The sequence below is a fragment of the Pogonomyrmex barbatus genome, unplaced genomic scaffold (genome assembly GCF_055798465.1).
Source record: "Pogonomyrmex barbatus isolate J1 unplaced genomic scaffold, ASM5579846v1 scaffold1, whole genome shotgun sequence".
NCBI classification, from domain to species: Eukaryota; Metazoa; Arthropoda; class Insecta; order Hymenoptera; family Formicidae; genus Pogonomyrmex; species Pogonomyrmex barbatus.
This window is the reverse complement of record NW_028297098.1, coordinates 11,377,367-11,399,745: the sequence shown is the minus strand read 5'-3', so window position 1 is coordinate 11,399,745 and position 22,379 is coordinate 11,377,367. Positions and strand designations below refer to the sequence as shown.

The 22,379-nt window shown below is 43.2% G+C and overlaps 5 protein-coding genes across 5 annotated transcripts; 4 read left to right on the top strand and 1 right to left on the bottom strand.

Annotated features, from left to right (window-relative positions):
* Positions 1-878: 878 nt before the first annotated feature.
* LOC148938134 (uncharacterized) lies at positions 879-2,081 on the top strand. The gene has a single exon (XM_089073176.1). The coding sequence runs from the start codon at positions 948-950 to the stop codon at positions 2,079-2,081; it is 1,134 nt and encodes a 377-aa protein (XP_088929302.1). The 5' UTR covers positions 879-947.
* A 20-nt stretch (positions 2,082-2,101) lies between these two features.
* On the top strand, positions 2,102-3,455 carry LOC148938133 (uncharacterized). The gene is made up of 2 exons (XM_089073113.1): positions 2,102-3,351; positions 3,438-3,455. Exons 1-2 carry the CDS (start codon positions 2,140-2,142, stop codon positions 3,453-3,455), a joined length of 1,230 nt encoding a protein of 409 aa, XP_088929239.1. The 5' UTR covers positions 2,102-2,139.
* A 73-nt stretch (positions 3,456-3,528) lies between these two features.
* LOC148938132 (uncharacterized) lies at positions 3,529-4,818 on the top strand. Its single transcript, XM_089074152.1, has one exon. The coding sequence runs from the start codon at positions 3,544-3,546 to the stop codon at positions 4,729-4,731; it is 1,188 nt and encodes a 395-aa protein (XP_088930278.1). The 5' UTR covers positions 3,529-3,543; the 3' UTR covers positions 4,732-4,818.
* Positions 4,819-6,502: 1,684 nt separating this feature from the next.
* Positions 6,503-7,546, bottom strand: LOC148938131 (uncharacterized; the record flags this gene model as incomplete). Its single annotated transcript, XM_089073065.1, has 1 exon — positions 6,503-7,546. A coding segment is annotated over one exon (1,035 nt), but the record flags the coding sequence as incomplete, so codon positions are not given.
* A 3,266-nt stretch (positions 7,547-10,812) lies between these two features.
* On the top strand, positions 10,813-12,026 carry LOC148938130 (uncharacterized). Its single transcript, XM_089073130.1, has one exon. The coding sequence runs from the start codon at positions 10,973-10,975 to the stop codon at positions 11,948-11,950; it is 978 nt and encodes a 325-aa protein (XP_088929256.1). The 5' UTR covers positions 10,813-10,972; the 3' UTR covers positions 11,951-12,026.
* The last annotated feature ends 10,353 nt before the right edge of the window (positions 12,027-22,379 follow it).

Sequence of the window (22,379 nt, the reverse complement as noted above, 5' to 3'; positions counted from 1 at the left end):
TCATAAATACCAAGTTTCTTTCTTTTTATGTTGAAAAAAACTATTCCAGATATCGATTGATATTATTCCAACTGTTACTTTCAAGTTATGCTGTCTTTTAAAAAAAGAAGTCATCAAATCTTTTCTATCGAATCTTCTTATCGGAGAAAAATTGGAGATAAAAAAAAAACGGGAAAACTTGGGCTGCTACAAAAAAATCAAAATTGTGATTCGGAAAACTTATGACCATGCTTCGAGTTCGACAAAGAGATAATGAAATTATAGACGATATATATAGTAGATCCTTGGGCACACAGAATCACAGTAGATCTCGGAAGTCTCGAAACGAATATCGATCGCGATACTGTGTAAGAAAAATAGTGAAAATGAATAACGTATTAAATATAGAAAATGTGTTTAATATAAACATGGAGAACCTCAGGAATATAGTGGACGAAGAGTTTGGAGATGAACTAGAAATGGAAATTAATAATATTGACAATATTAATATTGACATTGAAGACGAAGAATATGCGTTGTCTGACGACAGTGACTACATAAGTGATCAGAGTGACGAGCTAACGGATTATGCAGAAAAAATTGTTACGCATTCGGAACTCCTTGCGTTGAATAATAATAAAAAGTATTGTTCAATACAATTTTATTATTCAACGGATGGTGCACTAACTCTGTGTGCCGAATGCATGGTTCGTTTGGCGGACACTGATATTGGAGTATTGTATGCCGTTAGGAAGCACGAGATAGATACTCTCAATGCGCTAAACAGCCGATTTTGCTCCAATTGCCAACAGTCCGTCTGTATGATAATGCCATGCAATATGTGCCCAATTTGCACCGCGTAAAAAAAAAAAAAAAAAAAAAAAAAAAAAAAAAAAAAAAAAGACGATATTGTGGACAAATCACGTGCAAGTGCAAGTGCTTCGTGGGACGCAATATAAAAAAAAAAAATGGAACATCTCGAGCGAGTGGAACGCGAGCTGCTAGAACAATGCAGCCAGGTCGCTACTTTGGTGGAGTGTTTCGCGTGGCTGCAACAATGCGATGAGTGTATCGAACAACTCGAAGAACTTAGTCGTGTTAAGCGTCCTCGACTCACTGTTGCAAATAGACAATCTGTGGTGGCGAGAATCGCACGACTCGCGGGTGCAAAGGTACAATTAGAAAGACGTTTCGTGCACGTTGGTGGCGAGTACGCGAGCACCAGTAGAGACAATGGATCTCTCGTTTGGCGCGAGATTGATACGGCGTTTGAAAGCCGTATATTGACTGGTGCGGTGATCAACGTGAACTATATCGAGCCGCGACGATTTTTGGAAGATGCCGATGGTGTAGTGCTCGAACGAGTGCGAGACATTATAGAAAGACACGATAATGTAAAAGTGAACACCGCGTTCAACGGCGAGTTTGTGACGGGCGATAAACGCGCCAATAAAAGTATAAACACTAAGAATAGTGAACTCTTTCGAGTGTCAAATGTGGATGAGTGGTACGAGCAGCACGTCATTGAACCTACGTTGGCATCGCTCGAAGAATTTCAAGAACGCGACAGTGGATGGGCGCTATCACGTATATTAAATTTAACAATTAATGTTAATAAATATAATCCCATGCACGCGGGGTGTTACATCGAGTTACCGCGGGAAATTATGTTAAAGAGAGCGGTAATTAACGTACAGTCAACGGATAATGCGTGTTTCGCATGGTCAGTGGTCGCGGCCTTGCATCCGGTCGAAAGGCATACAAATCGGGAATCATCGTATCCACATTATACGACGGTGTTAAATCTCCAAGACATTACGTTTCCGATGACGTTGAATCAAATTAAAAAGTTCGAACATCTCAACGAAATCTCTATCAACGTCTACGGTATCAAGGAAAAGGAGATTCTCCCAATACATCTGACAACAAAGAAAATGGAGAAACATGCAAATTTGTTGTACATGCAGGATCCGCGCGACGATAATGGACACTTCGCGTACATCAAAAACTTATCCCGTCTTGTGAGCTCGCAACTAAGTAAAAAAGAACACAAGAAATACTTTTGTGATCGGTATTTTTGTGATCGATGCACATTTTTTTAACAAAATATGTAAAATATTTTATAATTGTTAATTTAAATGCTAAAAATACTAAAAAATTATGTTTTCCGTTTGCAGATGTTTACATTATTTTAAGTCATCTGAGAAATTGGAATCGCATACGGTGGATTGCGAACGGATGAACGATTGCGCCATCCGACTGCCGAATGAGGACGACAAGTGGCTCGACTTCAAAAACTACTGCAACAAAGAACGACTTCCATTCATCATCTACGCAGATCTTGAGTGCATACTGCGAAGGATGGAGCCGCAAAGAGAAAACACGTCGTACACATATCAACAGCAACACAAGGTATTTAGCGTAGGATATTATGTGCGATGCTCGTACGACAATGCGTTATCGAAGTATCAATTTCGTCGCGGCGAAGACTGCGTTGCATGGTTCGTTCAACAACTCGAAAATTTGGCGCATCAAATAAAAATTTTGTTATCCGCGAATGTCCCTATGGAAACATTATCGAGAGATCAGTGGGAGACATACCGTAGCACAACGCGTTGTCACATTTGTGAGAAATCATTTGCGTCGGACGACACGCGGGTACGTGATCATTGCCACCTTACCGGTCGTTACCGCGGACCCGCACATTCGAATTGCAATCTAAACTATAAAAAATCATATTGCATTCCTGTAGTCTTTCACAATTTATCCGGTTATGACGCGCACTTTGTTATCACAGAAATAGCTACGGCGTACGAAGGCAAAATTGACGTGCTGCCGATAATAAAGGAAAAATACATTTCATTCACTAAACATGTCAAAGATAGATCAGATTCGCAAAATTGTGTACAATTACGATTCATCGATTCGTACAAATTTTTGAGTACCAGTCTCGATAAATTGACATCTTTTTTAAGTAGAGAGAAATTGAAAATTTTACATTCCGAATTTTCCACTTTATCGAACGAGGATTTTGATTTGTTGACGCGTAAAGGTGTCTTTCCTTATGAATATGTGGATCATGCGGACAAGCTGCAGGACACGCGCCTACCATCGCGCGAATCATTTTATAGTTCGTTAACCGGTAACACAGTGTCGGAGAATGATTACGCGCACGCCGTGAACATCTGGCAGCGGTTCTCTATTGAAACCTTAGGCGAATATAGCGATCTATATTTGAAGACTGATGTCTTGTTATTGGCCGACGTTTTTGAAAATTTCCATGAAAATTGTATCAAAAGTTACAGTCTCGACCCCGCTCATTACTACACATTGCCAGGTTTCACGTGGGACGCCATGCTGAAACATACGCGTGTAAAATTTGAGTTGCTCACCGACATCGATATGGTTATGTTTATCGAGCGCGGTATACGCGGCGGCCTCAATCAATGTTCCAACAGATACACGCAGGCCAATAACAAGTACATGCGTTCGTACGACCCGTCGAAACCGTCATCGTATTTGATGTACTACGTTCACGACGTGAACAATTTATACGGATGGGCGATGTGTCAACCGCTGCCCTATGCCAAATTTCGATGGGTTGAAGACATCGCGAACTTTGATGTGAGCGCGATCGCTCCGGATTCGCCTACGGGTTATATTCTCGAGGTCGATCTCGAGTATCCGCATCATCTGCACGATCGACACACCGACTTACCTTTCTGTCCGACGCGCGATAAACCACCCGGCACGCGACAGAATAAACTTCTCGCGACGCTATATGACAAAAAGCGATATGTCATCCACTATCGTAACCTGCAGCAATGTACGCGCCACGGTCTTCGTATCGCAAAGATACACCGCGTACTACAATTCGCTCAATCCACCTGGCTCCGCGATTACATCGAACTTAATACACAGCTTAGAATGTGCGCGAAAAACGATTTCGAAAAAAATTTATACAAATTAATGAACAACGCGGTATTCGGTAAAACGATGGAAAATGTCCGGAATCACGTGGATGTAAAATTAATAACGAAATGGGACGGACGATACGGTGCGGAGGCAATGATCGCGAAACCAAATTTCCACAGCCGCAGCGTCTTTGCGGAAAATTTAATCGCCGTCGAACTGCGTAAACTCGAGGTAAAATTCAACAAGCCGATTCATGTGGGTATGTGTATACTCGATATATCAAAAATCTGCTTGTATGAATTTCACCACGAATATATGTTACCGCTGTATCGCGACAAATGTAAAATCATGTACACCGACACAGACAGTCTTGTATATCACATTGAATGTGATGATGTGTACGAGACGATGAAACGCGATATCGCTAGATTCGATACGAGCGATTATCCGGCGGACAACGCATATGGTATGTCTCTCGTGAATAAAAAAGTACCCGGCCTAATGAAGGACGAAAATAACGGTGCGATTATGACGGAATTTGTTGGACTCAGAGCGAAAATGTATGCGATGAGAGTGGATGGTAAAAAGGACACCAAAAAGGCGAAAGGTGTAAAAAATAACGTCGTAGCGCGAACAATAACGTTCGATGATTATACACGGTGTTTGAATGAAGAGATCGAAATGACTCGTCGCCAGTCATGTATAAGATCCAAGTTACACCAAGTATATACGATATCCGAATCAAAAATTGCTCTGAGTCCATACGATGACAAACGATACATCATACCGGATTCGACGGAAACGTTACCATGGGGACATTGGCGAATATCTTTGTAATATACATGTATTTTTTATATATAGTTTTATACATATATATGTACATATGTACGTATTTCTTATAGTTTATATATACATATGTACATATGTACGTATGTAATGTACAGTATGTAATGTACATATATATATATGTGTATTTATGTACGTGTGTACGTATGTATATACATACTAGTTTATGTACATATGTACGTATGTATTTATGTATGTACATATGTACGTATGTATTTATGTACGTATGTACATATGTACGTATGTACATATGTACAGTATGTAATGTATGTACATATATATGTACGTATGCACATACATATGTACGTATGTATGTACATATGTACGTATGTATGTATTTATGTACATATGTACGTATGTATTTATGTACGTATGTATATACATACTTGTAGTTTATGCACATATGTACGTATGCATATACATATGTATGTATTTCTTATAGTTTATATGTACTTGTAGTTTATATGTACTTGTAGTTTATATGTACTTGTAATTTATATGTATTTGTAGTTTATATGTACGTATTTCCCGTAGTTTTATACATTTTATACATTTTATATCTTAAGTTCATCGTAGTTAGTCCATCAGTATAGTTTCTTTATGAAAATGTAATGGAAGAAAAAATAAGACTTGTTGTATATATTTTTATATAAATATTTTTTTTTTATATAAATATTTTTATATTTGTTTACAATAAATGAATTAAATCACATTATTTTTGTGTATCCAAGAATTGTGTGACCCATCAAATTCCAGCCACTTGACGTAAACCTTATCTCCTTTCCTACGCAGTACTTTCTCCACGAGATACACGTCCGGATGAGTCGCGCGATGCAACTCGTGCTCGTAGAACGCTCCAGCAACGAATTCTCCGCGATAGTCTTCGAGTAGATAGGTTACGGGATTAGTACGCTGCACTTTAACGATCTTAAACACCTCGGTGGTCCAATTTGGCGTGTAACCTTTTTCGAAAACTGTCTTGTACTTGCTCACGCGTACCGATTCGCCTACTTTGAATTTTGCTGGACCTGCGATCTTTATCGCGCTGTACACCGTGCCCAAGAGTTTTTTAGCGATCGCGGGAGTTACGTCAATGGGTCGCATGCCAATAGTGCGATGTTTGCGCGCGTTGTAATCTAACACGAGACGTGGCAGCGCGTCGACCCACTTGTAAGTACCATTAAGTGTAAACATCTTCCACATGTCATTTTTAAGTGTGCGATTGAACCGTTCGACGATCGATGCCTTCAATATCGAATACGTGGAATAATGATTAACGCTATGTTTTTTCAAGAGTTTCTGCACATCGGCGTTGTAAAACTCCTTCCCCATATCCGTTTGCAAATTTCTCGGGCATCTTCCGCTCTCTCGAATTATCTCGGCGATAGCGTTAGCCGTCTCGCTTCCGATCTTGCTCTTAAGCGGTACAGCCCAGGCATATTTGCTCAACGCATCGATAACGGTGAGTATGTAATGATGACCTCTGTTGAAATTCGAATATGGACGCATCTCGACGATGTCAGCTTGCCACAGATCGTCGTATCCTCGAATTATGACACGTCTTCGTGGAAAATTTCTTCTGGCTGGAGCGTGCAATTCTTCGACGAGTCGTCGCCTTACGGAGTTAATATTTTTTTCACGTCCATCAGATTTTGACGATCTCATGTTTCGACGATGTTTGATATTAATGCGTGTAAATAAGATATATTACAATTAAAGTTTTTTTTCCTCACTGACGTCAATCAACTAGCTCGTTTCATCGACACGCGATTTAATTTATAATAATGCCGGCTTCGCGAAGTTCCTCGATGATCGACAGCATCTCGTTGTCGTGAGCGTTGTGACCAGCTCGGTGCGAAGCGTCGAGTAATCGAAGTCGATCCACCAGTTCGTTGGGATCGTCCCAATGCACGTAATCGATCTTGTTGCCATTTAACTTCATGGTGGATGGTATATTATTCATGCCTGCACCCTTTTTACTGCTTCTTTTATATGTAGATACGAGCGGAGCAATGATATTAATATACTTGTATCCCTTGTTGCCCATGATGGGATTATGGGCGCCGTGACCACGTCTATGAGCATTCGTTGTTAATAGTATATTTTTATACGTTTGTTTGTCATCTTCGGTAAATATAACTTCATCGGGAAGTCTCTTGAAGATCAATTCGTATAATCCTGGTGTACCATTGTATCTCACATTGTCTATGATTATGGAGTCATTTTTGTCAACGTCAAACTTTTTGTCACCGAGCATTGTACCACTTTTGCCGAAATAGATACCGTACACATTATCGATCGCTTTATCTATGTCGTCACCGAGAAGAAGGCCCACGTACTTTCGTCCCAATGGTCCTAGCTGACCATGAAGCGTCTCACGACTTCCATGCGTTTGCAGATTCTGTTTGATGGTTGTTTCGAGTGATGGTTCACTAACGTCTTTTGTTTCAAAAATATTTTCATTTCGCACGAATAGCGGTATTTTCGGTAGTTCTTTTGATGGTTCTATCGATGTAGAATCGAACGTGAATGAATCTGACGCAGTATTCAATTGTTTTGTACGCTTTTTAGATTGCGGCGATAATTTCAACCATCCAACATCCGTCCAATACGAATCCCTGTTAGTAGTAGTAGTAGTAGTAGTAGTATCGTCATCGTCATCGCTGTCTTCACGTTTCTTTTTTTTCTTAATACTGATATCCTTTGCAACATTGGCTACTTTTTTAATTGGATGTGTTTCCTCGACAATCTGTTTTAGAGGTTCGACGATGGGTTTGAAGCGTCTCTCCAACGCTACATCTTCATATTTTACCAGTTTTCAAAGCGCAATATTTTTTGCGAATCGAATCGCTCGTTTTCGCAATCTGTTTTGCTATTTTCTCGCGATCTTTGATGTTATTCATGTTGTCTAATTGACGTATCAACATCGACTAACCACATTATGGTACCGCGAACATGTTAAATTCTTTTCTGTACCGCCCGTTGACAAGCGGACTGTCTTTGTCTATCACTAGGAATCCGTACTCGCGCCGCCAACAATCGCGACATAACGCACAGAATTCATCATACGACATGTCAGTATTCACATGATCGTTGTAAACATGTTTCAAGTTGGTACCATCCTGTTTAAATAAAATCAGCAAGTTCGCATTGTCGCGTATCAGATGTTTAGGTATCTTCGCATACGTCTGACAGAGATAGAAGCAGTCGACGTTCGAATGGCGACCCATCGAGAAATACTCTCTCATCACATCTTGCTTATCACATGCAATGTCGTCGAAGACGAAGATCGAATTGGGACGTGCCTCGCTCGGTGGGATGACGTCACTGTTGTTGGAAAACGTAAAATAGCTGATTTCATCGATCGATGCCAACAAAGTTTCGAGATATCGATATTTTGGTTGTTGCAATGACTTTGAATACACGTACACGTTCTCGAAACGTACACCGTGCGGACTCTCGAGCAAACTTATGAGAACGTTGGTTTTACCGCAATTCGATGGACCGCAAATAATGGCGCGTATAGTACTCGGTAGTATTTCACCATGCTTGCGCTTTGTCGCGATGTCCCCCATCATTTGCGCTTTCTCGTCGTAGTTCACGACGTGTATCGTCCGCACGAATTTCATGTTCACACTGCGTTATCTAGGCTTTGATTGAACACCTATGTATAGGCGCGCGAAACCGCGATTCGCTTAGTAGCAAAAATGTATCTCGCGCTATCGTATCTATTTGATATTTGGAATTTGCGCGCTGAACAGTTGCAATATATACCGAAGATCATATTGTTACGCATATGTATTGACTATATCGACCACATGTGGGACAAACTTCCGGAGCATATAAAGGCGGATTTGGAGGTTCAAATCTATCGTCGCTGCGTCAAGCATTATAATCAATCGTGGCAACGCACGCATATAGACGGCCCCGCACCGAAGATAAAGGATTGTAACATATGTCAGCAGCAACGAACAAAGGCTGCGTTGGAGGACTGCTCAATCGAGCGATAAATGCGCTTCCTTTCGAGTTACATATTCCCGGCTATCAGTTTTGCGGTCCGGGTACTCGGCTGAAAAAGCGATTAGCCAGAGGTGAAACGGGCATAAATCCACTAGACGCAGCGTGCCGTGAACACGACATTGCGTATTCTCGGAGCAACGATCTCACCGATAGACACGCGGCGGATAAGATACTCGCCGATAAAGCCCTAGGACGCGTCATTGCGAGAGATTCGAATTTGGGCGAAAAAGCTGCCGCTACAGCTGTTTGGGCAGCGATGAAAGCCAAGACCAAGATCGGCATGGGTATGAAAACGAAAACAAGGAAAAAGCCAACAAAAAAAAAACGAATACTTCCAACGGCGAAACGAGGCGGCATATTACCGATTCTGCCAATGTTGGGCGCGCTCGGTTCCATGATTGGCGGAGCGGCCAGCGTGGCGAAAGCGGTAAACGACAAGAAAGCCATACAACGTCAGCTCGAGGAACTACAACGTCACAATCGCGCAATGGAAACGCGCGGACAGGGATTGTATCTCGCTCCGTACAAACACGGACGGGGACTATATCTCGCTCCGTACAAAGGCGGACGAGGTGTAACAGCGAAAAAAGAAAAAAAGAAAAAAAAACGTCAAAGAGACAATAAAAATACCTACGGGTGTAACTACCAACGTACAATTGGACCAGCTGGCGAAGCGTACCATACTTCAGAGGCGTTTTCATGCGTGACGCATTACCGATTAGCGGCGCGCGTCGAAAAGAGAGCGGTATCGTAAATCTGGATGACACGATGGGTCCCGGCACTCATTGGGTAGCATACGCAAAGAGAAACGATCGTGTTATATATTTCGACAGTTTCGGTAATCTTCGACCGCCGAAGGAACTAGTACGATATTTCGGAGACAATGTTATGATAGAGTACAATCGAACGTCCTATCAGACGTACGATCAGAGCGTCTGCGGACAGCTGTGTTTGTGGTTTCTCCAAACGGTCGACGCGCATGAATTTATAAAGTCTAACAAAATGCCGCGACGTTTCAGTATTCGTTGAACGCTTTTCCATCATGTCGCTGACGCTTACGTTAAGCGGGAAGAGCAGCGTTCTCGCGGCAAACTACTTTCCAGCCATAGATTTGAACGACGATGACTACGAGCTTGGTCTAACAATTTTGGAGACTTATCACACGATACCGAATGTAAATGTTTCGAACAACAAATTTTATTTTGACAAAGACGACGCAGAAATTACGATTCCCGAAGGGTCGTACGAACTGCAAGCCATAAATGATTTTTTGAAACGTGAGATTTTACGAAAACATCCGCGACGCGACACATCCGATGGTAACGCCGGTGACACCGCGCGCGGCGATGATGACATTGGTGAATACCCGATAGTGCTCCGCGCAAATTACAACACGATGAGGTGTGAGATTAAATGTGATTACAGAATAAACTTTAACAAGCCCAATAACATTGGATCGCTGCTTGGTTTCTCGTCAAAGCGTATATTGCAACCGCGAAAGTGGTATAAATCGGACATGTCAATCAACATAATGAATATAAACATTATCCGTGTAGAGTGCAACGTGACCGCGGGCGCATATAGCAACGATAAAAGTGTGCACACGATACATGAATTTTCGCCGAGCGTGCCACCAGGATATAAGATATCGGAAAGGCCGATGCAAATCATTTACTTGCCAGTCATCGTACGGAGCATTACGGAGCTAACGATTCGCATTGTTGACCAGAACGGACGATTGCTCGATTTCAGAGGAGAAGAGATCACTATCAGATTGCACGTACGACGGCGACGGCGATAACGCGAGCGCGACATTTGGGATGCTCGTGTTGAACGAAGCGAAGCACGCTCAGAGAGATAACGCATCTTTTATAAAGAAAACACCAATCGACAATACTCGCTCATCCGGTTGCATCAAAAAGAGAAAGAAACTCAACGCATCGAACGTTAAATTTTTACAAGCTTTAGGATTCGCGGTGCGCAACTTGTGAGATGACTGACATCCTAAACATCGAAGATGAGCCAATCTTCGACGATCGCATCTTCAAGATTGAAACTCATACGTATAACTCGTTCGCCAATACAACGTTTGGGTACAGTGATGAGATAAGAATACCCACAGCAACAGGATCTATACACATTGCCGTACGAAAGCTTTCTATATATCGAGGGAAAATTAACGAAGAAAAATGTTGTCGACGGATCTGATGTGATGTTGGGAAATAATTTTGTGGCGTTCATGTTCGATGAGATTCGATACGAGCTCGATGGCGTGGAGATTGATCGTAATAGAAACGTGGGCATAACTAGCGCGCTCAAATACTACGTAACGACGTCATCCGAGAGAAGCGTGATTCTGAGAAATGCTGGCTGGGATGCGCGTACCAACGCGGATGGATATTTTAACTTTTGCGTACCTCTCTACGTACTGTTGGGATTCTGCGAGGATTACAGACGCGTGGTAATCAACGCTCGTCACGAGTTGATCTTAATACGATCGCGCAACGACAACAATTGCCTGATGGGAAATTCGGCATTGGATCCCGTGATCGACTTATACAAGATACAATGGCGAATGCCGCACGTGTTATTGAACGAGATAACAAAACTATCGATGCTGCGCACTTTGGAGAGCGGACGATACTTGAGCATGGCTTTTCGCTCGTGGGATCTGTATGAATTTCCGCTGTTACAGCGTACAATCAAGCATTCGTGGGCCATCAAGACCGCTACTCAGCTGGAGAAGCCGCGATATGTCATCTTCGCTTTGCAAACAGGCCGAAAGAACATCATGGCCGAGGACACGAGCCGATTCGACGACTGCAACTTGACCAATGTGAAACTCTATCTGAACTCAGAATGTTATCCGTACGATGATATGAATCTGGATTTCGAAAAAAACAGATGGTCTGTGTTGTACGAAACGTACGCGCGTTTCTGCAAAAATTACTACGGATACGAGTATCTCGAGCCAAGTCTTACCCTCACGTCTTTTCTACGTTACGGTCCATTCGTAATCATCGATTGTTCTCGACAAAACGAATCAGTCAAGAGCGCAACCGTGGATGTGAGATTGGAATTTGAGACTAAGGAGAACGTACCGATGAATACCACCGCGTACTGTCTCATTATACACGATCGCGTGGTTCAGTACAACCCATTGACCAATGTTGTACGCAAGATCACCTAAGAGCATCGCTGGTATATGAGAGACAATAAAATCTATACATCGAAATCGATCGCAGTCTTCTTCTCGACATGTCTGTGCCAACGTTCGTAGACCTGCAAGGTTTCCTCGTTGAAGGACAGTTTGTCGTAAGTAGGTATACTAGGCCGGTTCTAACTCAGGTCCTCCGAGGGGGGTGCGGGTGTGCGGGGGGAACGGAAGGCGCGGGGAAGAGGGGAGGGGGAAGTCCGAGGCGGCGATCCTTTGAACTGAGCCGCGGGGGGGGGGATAGATAAGATAGTAGGTGAAGGGGATATAAACAAATAGATAAACAAATAGATAAACAAGAAGATAAATATATAGATAAATAAATTGTGACTCGAAGGACATGACGTCACGAGGGGGGGGGGGGGTAGTGAAGAAAGACGAGGTGAGATAAACAAATAGGATAAGATAGCAAGACGATATAAACAAACAAAATGGGCGGCGAAGATGATATAAAAAATTGACATGACGTCAGAGGGGGAGGGGGCCGCCGCCGCCGCCGCCGCCGCCGCCGCCGCCGCCGCCGCCGAGTAAAAAATAAATATCTCTCTCTCTCGTATTATCTCTTCCGTTGCGGCTCCCTCTCTCTTATGGCGAATGTTATTTTTTCTAATTATTTTATGGTGGGGGAGAAAGAAATGAAAGAAATATATGTTTTTTGCATATTATATATGTTTATAGTTTTAAACAAATTGAATACATTTTTAAGTGTGAAATTTTTTTATTCACATGTGTTTTTCTTATACACTAAAAACTAAAGCTAACAGCTCGCAATCGACGAGTTGGCGTCTATCGAATGTATCACAATCGCGTATCGCGTTCGGCACTTCCTCGGGATCTGTTACAACAGACGCGATGTTGGAGAATCGCGTATACTTGGTATCGATCGTATCGACGAATCTGACGAGTCGATCGAACGTCACATCGATACATTCGTCCAGAGCAAACATTCGACGTAACGTCGATTCGATCATCGTTACGCGTACGTTCAAAGATTCAAGACGTACGAGTGTAACGTCGTTCATCAGACAAATTCTGACGGTTAACGGTCCGACGCTTATAAAATTGTCTTTGTAATCATTTCGCAGCAATTTATAGATATTCCATCGCTGCTCGTAGAGTCCCTTCCACGTTTCGAGAGACAGTATCAATTCCTGTCCCCGATGATCTCCCAGAGCGATCTCCACGTAGCTCGGTGGACCAACGTTGATTCCAATTTCCAGAAATTTGTAACCCGTGGCCGTCAGAGTGTAACGTCTGCTCAGTAAGCGCACCGCGCGACGTTCCACCGAAATACTGTGGAAATTAAATATATAATATTGCACAATATTGGAAAAAAGAAAAAAAATAAAAAAATGCAGGTGAAACTTACGCGTTACATTCCTTCTTTTGTTTTTCGCCATTGTACGGTGCACTGTTTCCTTTGGCGGAATACATTACGTGTTGTTCGAACGATGGAGGAGCGGAGTACCTTTTTTGTCAGATCGTTCGATGGAGGAGGACTGATCGCGTAAATTGTTTTGACATGGCAAACCGTTAATCCCCCCACCTTTCCCCCCCCATCCTTTTTTTTTCTAAGAATTTCATTGTTGCAATCAAACATGTAGCGACATGTTCGCAAAGGAGCGCGATGGCGTTCAAATTTTGTTTTCTAGGAAGAGCCCGTGAAAAGATAGCTCTTCGTAGAAATCGACGTACGTGTCGCGGCGTGTCAAGAGAGAAGCGCCGATATTCCGGTTACTATAAACAAATCGGGGAGACTTATGATGGTTTTTTTTCGCCGAAGTCGGCATACGTGTCGCGGCGTGTCAAGAGAAGCGCCGATAGTCCGGCTGCTATAAACAAATTAGAGAGAGACCTATGATGATGCTCCGACAAGGGACAAAGAAATTGTCGATGATATATAATGGGTCATGCGGTGTGCAGGATCACAGTAGTAGATGGAAGTCTAATGTGAGAGAGAGAGAAAAGCGTGCATACAAAAAACGCAAAAATATCGCGTAGTGTCTAACGAGAAGAAATGGCAAATGACAAAAAGACATCACAGGAATTCGATTATTTGGCGTATATTAGAGATGTGTTAAAAATTACTTATCCAACGGAAGCAGTAAGTATATTTATTCACATGTATCTTTCTAATGTTTAAAAATATTATTAAACTCAATATTGTAAAAAAATATTAAACTCAATATTTTTGTAATTTGACAGACATTATATCTCGATGGTATTTCAATCGTGGAAACTGTACAAGTACGAAATCTAATAAAAATTCAAATACGAATGGAGTACGTAACTTTTTCTCCTTTTTTTCTTTTTCTCTCTTTTGTCTTTTTTCCTTTATTTGATATGTAATGAATTGTGTGAAATTGAGATTTTTTATTATTTTTTTGCAGTACTTATGCATATATGACATCAAGATTAATGGCTTTATGAATATCAATCATCGGCGATGGATACGATATCAGCGTCGCCAACACATGGAATATTTACATTTTCTATGGGAAGAAATTACTCGCGAGGACGTATTTGATCTGCAGAGACTCTTTGGGTTACGTCCATATGAAGAGGCTGAAGAAGTGTGGTGAACAGTGGATAACAGTGTGGTGGACAGTCTATAGGATATTCTCATTTATTATTTTTGAATAATTACATAATTGACAATAAATAAAAGTGTATGAATTATTCTTTTGCATTAAATAAATATTAAAAAAATTTTTCACTTTTTTAAATTGTGATTCAATGTTTTTCATGTCCATGCCCAACACCCCGACCTACATTCCTGCTCGACGCGCGCGAGTCATCCCGACAAAATAAACTTCTCGGCGTTATATGATAAGAAGCGGTACGTCGATCGTTAGAATTATCAACGCATGGAAAAGAAATAAAAAACATAATTCGTATATCATATTTATTTTATTCATGGTTATCTGACCACCAATTAAATAATTTGAATACATTTTGTAATGCGCAATTAGTATAGTGATATCCGCATCGCATAGTATTATCAGCATCCAGATTGTTTAGAGAATCTACGTTTTCGTAATCAGCATCCAGAGTCTCGATGTACACGCGCTCATCGTCCAGAAGCAAATTCCACAGCCATTGTCGTTTTTCGTGTCCCTTGACATATACGACAGCATCGCTGTCATCGTCGTCGTCGTCGGCGTCGTCGTCTTCTTCTGTTCCATGCACAGCTTTTGTAATCAAACTCTTAGCTTTGCTGTATGGAATCGTTCCGTCGTCCCATCGTAGTCTATGGTGATGACGTATCACCCAACGTGCGCGAGACTTGTCGGCACTTGCGAGGAAATGCCATGGTATAGGGCTTGCGAAAATATAGTGAGAGAGAACGGTCCGTTTTCTGAGAGCGGCAAACTCCTTTACAACAAACTGTCCTCCAACGAGAAAACCTTGCAGGTCTACGAACGTTGGCACGACCATGACGAGCACTGTTTCGAGACTGCGGTCGATTTCGATGTATCGTAGATTTTATTGTCTCTCTCTCTCTCATGTGCCAGCGATGCTCTTAGGTGATCTTGCGTACAACATTGGTCAACGGATTGTAGTGAACCACGCGATCGTGTATAATGAGACAGTACGCGGTGGTATTCATCGGTACGTTCTCCTTAGTCTCAAATTCCAATCTCACGTCCACGGTTGCGCTCTTGACCGATTCGTTTTGTCGAGAACAATCGATGATTACGAATGGACCGTTATGTAGAAAAGACGTGACGGTGAGACTCGGCTCGAGATACTCGTATCCGTAGTAACCCTTGCAGAAACGCGCGTACGTTTCATACAACACGGACCATCTGTTTTTGTCGAAATCAAGATGCATATCGTCGTACGGATAACATTCCGAGTTCAGATAGAGTTTCACGTTGGTTAAATTGCAGTCGTCGAATCGGCTCGTGTCCTCAGCCATGACATTTTTGCGACCTGTTTGCAGAGCAAAGATGACGTATCGCGGTTTCTCGAGCTGAGTAGCGGTCTTGATGGCCCACGAATGCTTGGTTGTACGCTGTAACAGCGGAAACTCGTACAGATCCCACGAGCGAAAAGCCATGCTCAAGTATCGTCCGCTCTCCAAAGTGCGCAGCATCGATAGTTTTTTTATCTCGCTCAATAACACGTGCGGCATTCGCCATTGTATCTTGAATAAGTCGATCACGGGATCCAACGCCGAATTTCCCATCAGGCAATTGTTGTCGTTACGAGATCGTATCAAGATCAATTCGTGACGAGCGTTGATTATCACGCGTCTGTAATCCTCGCAAAATCCCAACAGTGCGTAGAGAGGTACGCAAAAGTTAAAATATCCATCCGCGCTAGTATGCGCATCCCAACGGGCATTCCTCAGAATCACGCTTCTGTCGGATGATGTCGTTACGTAATGTTTGAGCGTGCTGGTTACGCCCACGTTTCTGTTACGATCAATCTCCACACCATTAAGCTCGTATCGAATCTCATCGAACAGGAACGCGACCAAATTATTTCCCAGCACCACATCAGATCCCTCGACAACTCTGTTCTTCGTTAGTTTTCCCTCGATATATAGAAAGCTTTCGTACGGCAATGTGTACAGATCCTGTTGCTGTATAGGTATTCTTATCTCATCGCTGTACCCGAACGTCGTATTGGCGAACGGGTTGTACGCATGAGTCTCAATCTTGACGATGCGATCGTCGAAGATTGGCTCGTCTTCGATGTTTAGGATATCAGTCATTTCACAAGTTGCGCACCGCGAATCCTAAAGCTTGTAAAAATTTAACGTTCGACGCGTTAAGTTTCTTCCTCTTCTTGACGCAGCCGAATGAGCGAATATTGTCGATCGATGTTTTCTTTGTAAAACAAAATGCGTTATCTCTCTGCGTATGCTTCGCTTCGTTCAACACGAGCATCTCAAATGTCACGCTCGCGTTATCGCTGTCGCCGTCGTACGTGCAATCTGACGGTGATCTCTTCTCCTCTGAAATCGAGCAATCGTCCGTTCTGGTCAACAATGCGTATCGTTAGCTCCGTAATGCTCCGTACGATGACTGGCAGGTAAATGATCTGCATCGGCCTTTCCGATATCTTATATCCTGGCGGCACGCTCGGTGAAAATTCGTGTATCGTGTGCACACTTTTGTCGTTGCTGTATGCGCCCGCGGTCACGTTGCACTCTACACGGATAATGTTTACGTTCATTATGTTGATCGACACGTCCGATTCGTGCCACCTTCGCGGTTGCAGTATACGCCTCGAGAAACCCAGCAGCGATTCAATGTTACGAGGCTTGTTAAAGTTTATTCTGTAGGCGCATTTAATCTCACATCTCATCGTGTTGTAATTTGCGCGGAGCACTATCGGGTATTCTCCAATCTCGTCATCGCCGCGCGCGGTGTCACCAGCGTTACCCTCGGGCGCGTCGCGTCGCGGACGTTTCCGTAAAATCTCACGTTTCAAAAATTCATTTATGGCATGCAGTTCATACGACCCCTCGGGAATCGTAATTTCTGCATCGTCTTTGCCAAAATAAAATGTATTGTTCGAAGCGTTTACATTCGGTATCGTGTGATAAGTCTCCAAAATTGTTAGACCAAGCTCGTAGTCATCGTCGCTCAAATCTATGGCTGGAGAGTAATTTGTCGCGAGAACGCTGCTCTTCCCGCTCAGCGTAAGCGTCAGCGACATGATGGAAAAAGCGTTCGACGAATACTGAGACGTCGCGACATTTTGTCGGACTTTATAAATTCACGCGCGTCGGCCGTTTTGGAGAAGAAGAAACCACAAGCACAGCTGTCCGCAGACGCTCTGATCGTACGTCTGATAGGACGTTCGATTGTACTCTATCGTAGCATCGTCTCCGAAATATCGCATCAGTTCCTTGGGCGGTCGAAGATTACCGAAACTGTCAAAGTACACAACGCGATTGTTTCTCTTTGCGTACGCTACCCAATGAGTACCGGGGCCCGTCGTGTCGTCCAGATTTACGATACCATTTTCATTTCGACGCGCGCCGCTAATCGGTAATGCGTCACGCATGAAAAAGCCTCTAAAGTACGGTACGCGCATACGCTTCGCCACCTGGTCCAATTGTACATTGGTGGTTACACCCGTAGGTATTTTTATCGTCTCTTTGGCGTTTTTTTTTCTTTTTTCGCTGTTACGCCTCGTCCGCCTTTGTACGGGGCGAGATACAGTCCTCGTCCGTACTTGTACGGAGCGAGATACAGTCCCTGTCCGTGCGTTTCCATCGCGCGACGTTGCAGTTCCTCGAGTTGACGTTGCGCGACTTTCCTATCGTTTATCGCTTTCGCCACGCTGGCCGCTCCGCCGATTAAGGACCCGAGAGCGCCCAAAATTGGCAAAATCGGTAACACCCAACCTCGTTTCGCCGTTGGAAGTATTCGTTTCTTTTTTTTGCCGGATTTTTTCTTCGCCTTCATACCCATGCCGATCTTGGTCTTGGCTTTCATCGCTGTCCAAACGGCTGCAGCTGCAGCTTTCTCGCTCAGAGCCGAATCTCTCGCGATGACGCGTCCTAAGGCTTTATCGGCGAGTACCTTGTCCGCCGCGTGTCTGTCGGTGAGATCGTTGCTCTGAGAATACGCAATGTCGTGTTCACGGCACGCCGCGTCCAGTGGATTTATGCCCGTTTCACCTCTGGCTAATCGCTTTTTCAGCCGAGTACCCGGACCGCAAAACTGATAGCCGGGGATATGTAGTTCGAAAGGAAGCGCGTTTATCGCTCGATTGAGCAGACCTCCAATGTAGCCTTCGTTTGACGCTGTTGCTGGCATAGGCCACAATCCTTTATCTTCGGTGCAGGACCGTCTATATGATCTCGATCCCACGAATGATTATAATGCTCGACGCAGCGACGATAGGTTTGAACCTCCAAATCCGCCTTTATATACTCCGGAAGCTTGTCCCACACGTGATCGATATAATTATCGCACACGCGTAACAGTACGACCTTCGGTATATATTGCAACTGCTCAGCGCTCAAATCCCGAATATCGGAGGGATGCGACAGCGCGAGATACATTTTTGCTACTGAGCGATTCGTGGTTTCGCGCGCCTATAAATAGGCGTTCGATCGAAGCCTAGATAACGCAGTGCGAACATGAAATTTGTACGGCAGCCGCTGACGATACGCGTCGCGAACTGTGACGAGAGAGCGCGAATGATGGGAGACATCGCGACGGAGCGCAAGCACGGTGAAATGTTACCGAGTACTATACGCGCCATCATTTGCGGGCCGTCGAATTGTGGTAAAACCAACGTTCTCATAAGCTTGCTCGAGAGTCCGCACGGTGTACGTTTCGAGAACGTGTACGTATACTCGAAATCGCTGCAACAACCGAAATATCGATACTTGGAAAATTTACTAACATCGATAGAAGAAATCGGCTACTTTACGTTCTCCAACAACAGTGACATCATTCCACCGAGCGAGGCACGTCCCAATTCGATCTTCGTCTTCGACGACGTTGCGTGCGATAAGCAAGATGCTGTGAGAGAATACTTTTCAATGGACCGCCACTCGAACGTCGATTGCTTCTATCTCTGTCAGACGTACGCGAGGATACCTAAACATTTGATACGCGACAATGCGAACCTGCTGATTCTGTTCAAACAGGATGGTACCAACTTGAAACATGTTTACAACGATCACGTGAATACCGACATGTCATACGATGAATTCTGTGCGTTATGTCGCGATTGTTGGCAGCGCGAGTATGGATTTCTAGTGATAGATAAGGACAGTCCGCTTATCAATGGGCGATACAGAAAGGAATTTAATACGTTCGCGGTACCGTAACGTGGTTAATCGATGTCGATACGTGGAGCAGGCAACATGGATAACACCAAAGATCGCGAGAAAATAGCGAAACAGATTGCGAAAACGAGCGGTTCGATTCGCAAAAAATATCGCGCTTTAAAAATTGGTAAAATAGCTGAAGATACAGCGTTGGAGAAACGCTTCAAGCCCATCGTCGAACCTCTAAAACAGATTGTTGAAAAAACCGAGGAATCTCAATCGATTGAAAGAGAAGCAAAGGATCTCGGTATTAAGAAAAAACAAAAACGTGAAGACAGCGATGACGACAACGATAACGATATTACTACTACTACTGATAAGGATTCATATTGGACGGATGTTGGATGGTTGAAATTAACGCCGCAGTCTAAAAAACGACGTACAACGAAAGAATTGAAAGCCGCGTCAGATTCACTCGTGTTCGATACGATTACACCGATACAACCATCGAAAGACCCACCGAAAGAACCACCGCTGTTCCTGCAAAAGGAAGATGTTTTCGAAACAAAAGACGCCAGTGAACCGTCATTCGAAACAACCATCAAACAGAGTCTGCAAACGCAACAAGGTCGAGAAGCGTTGCATAATCAGCTGGGATCATTAGGGCAAAAGTACGTAAGCCCTCTTCTCGATGATAATGGAAAAAACGATACATTTGATCGCGTATACGGTGTTTATTTCGATAAAGACAGTGGTGCGATGCTTGGTGACAAGAAATTTGACGTTGACAAAAATGACTCCATAATCATAGACAATGTGAGATACAATGGTACACCAGGATTGTACGAATTGATCTTCAAGAGACTTCCCGATGACGCGGTTTTTACCGAGGATGACAAACAAACGTATAAAAGTATATTGTTAACAACAAATGCTCACAGACGTGGTCACAGCGCCCATAATCCCATCAAGGGCAATAGGGGATCGAAGTATATTAACATCATCGCTCCGCTCGTATCTACGTATGGAAGTAGCGGGCGTAAAAAGGGTGCAGGCAATATACCAGCCGCCATGAAGTTAAACGACAACAAGATCAATTACGTGCATTGGGACGATCCCAACGAACTGGTGGATCGACTCCGATTGCTCGACGCTTCGCACCGAGCTGGTAACAACGCTCACGACAACGAGATGCTGTCGATCATCGAGGAACTTCGCGAAGCCGGCATTATTATAAATTAATCGCGTATCGATGAAACGAGCCAGTCGATTAACGTCAGTGAGGAAAAAAACAATTTTAAATTGTATATCTTATCTTTACTATTAAACATCGTTGAAACATGCGATCCGATGGACGTGAAAAAAATATTAGCTCCGAGAGGCGACGACTCGTTGAGGAATTGCACGCTCCGGCGAGGAGAAATTTTCCACGAAGACGTGTCATAATGCGGGGATACGACGATCTGTGGCAGGCTGACATCGTCGAGATGCGTCCGTACTCGAGTTTCAACAGAGGTCATCACTACATACTCACCGTCATCGATGCGTTGAGCAAGTACGCCTGGGCCGTACCGCTCAAGAGCAAGGTCGGAAGCGAGACGGCTAACGCTATCGCCGAGATAATTCGAGAGAGCGGAAGATGCCCGAGAAACTTGCAAACGGATATGGGAAAGGAATTTTACAATGCCGATGTGCAAAAACTCTTGAAAAAACACAACGTTAATCATTATTCCACGTATACGGTGTTGAAGGCATCGATCGTCGAGCGATTCAATCGCACGCTTAAGAACGACATGTGGAAGATGTTTACGCTCAACGGCACTTACAAGTGGGTCGACGCGCTACCGCGTCTCGTGTCAGATTACAACGCGCGCAAGCATCGCACTATCGGCATACGACCCGTTGACGTAACTCCCGCGATCGCCAAAAGACTCTTGGATACGGTATACAGCGCGATAAAGATCGCAGGTCCAGCAAAATTCAAAGTAGGCGAATCGGTACGCGTGAGCAAGTACAAGACACTTTTCGAAAAAGGTTACACGCCAAATTGGACCACCGAGGTGTTTAAGATCGTTAAAGTGCAACGTACTAATCCCGTAACTTATCTGCTCGAGGATTATCGCGGAAAATCGGTCGCGGGCGCGTTCTACGAGCACGAATTGCATCGCGCGACTCATCCGGACGTGTATCTCGTGGAGAAAGTACTACGCAGGAAGGGAGACAAGGTTTACGTCAAGTGGCTGGGATTCGATAGATCGCATAACTCATGGATAAACAAAAGCAGTGTGATTTAATTCATTTTTATAATGTATTAAAAAAAATAAATATACACTGTATACATGTATACAAAGAGTTTTTATTATTTTTTTTCTTCCATTACATTTTTTTTTAAACTATACATGTATGTAACTTACGAGAACATATGTAAAACTATATGTATTAAGCCAAGTATACATTAAATAAATCGAAGAGAGAATTAAAGCTAATTCCTCAGCAAGCAGGATCTCGGTTGCTATTATAAAGTATATATAAAATAAATTTGAACAACTAAATTTTATTATAAAAACTACATATAAAAACTACAAAAAATACATATATCTATACTACATATAAAACAGTATCGTATAAAACAGTATCGTATAAAATTACAAGAATACA

Bases quoted from the DNA above. Each gene is read 5' to 3' on its own strand.
- LOC148938134 (XM_089073176.1), top strand. From the start codon at position 948: ATGGAACATCTCGAGCGAGTGGAACGCGAGCTGCTAGAACAATGCAGC.
- LOC148938133 (XM_089073113.1), top strand. From the start codon at position 2,140: ATGTTTTCCGTTTGCAGATGTTTACATTATTTTAAGTCATCTGAGAAA.
- LOC148938130 (XM_089073130.1), top strand. From the start codon at position 10,973: ATGTTGGGAAATAATTTTGTGGCGTTCATGTTCGATGAGATTCGATAC.
- LOC148938132 (XM_089074152.1), top strand. From the start codon at position 3,544: ATGTGTCAACCGCTGCCCTATGCCAAATTTCGATGGGTTGAAGACATC.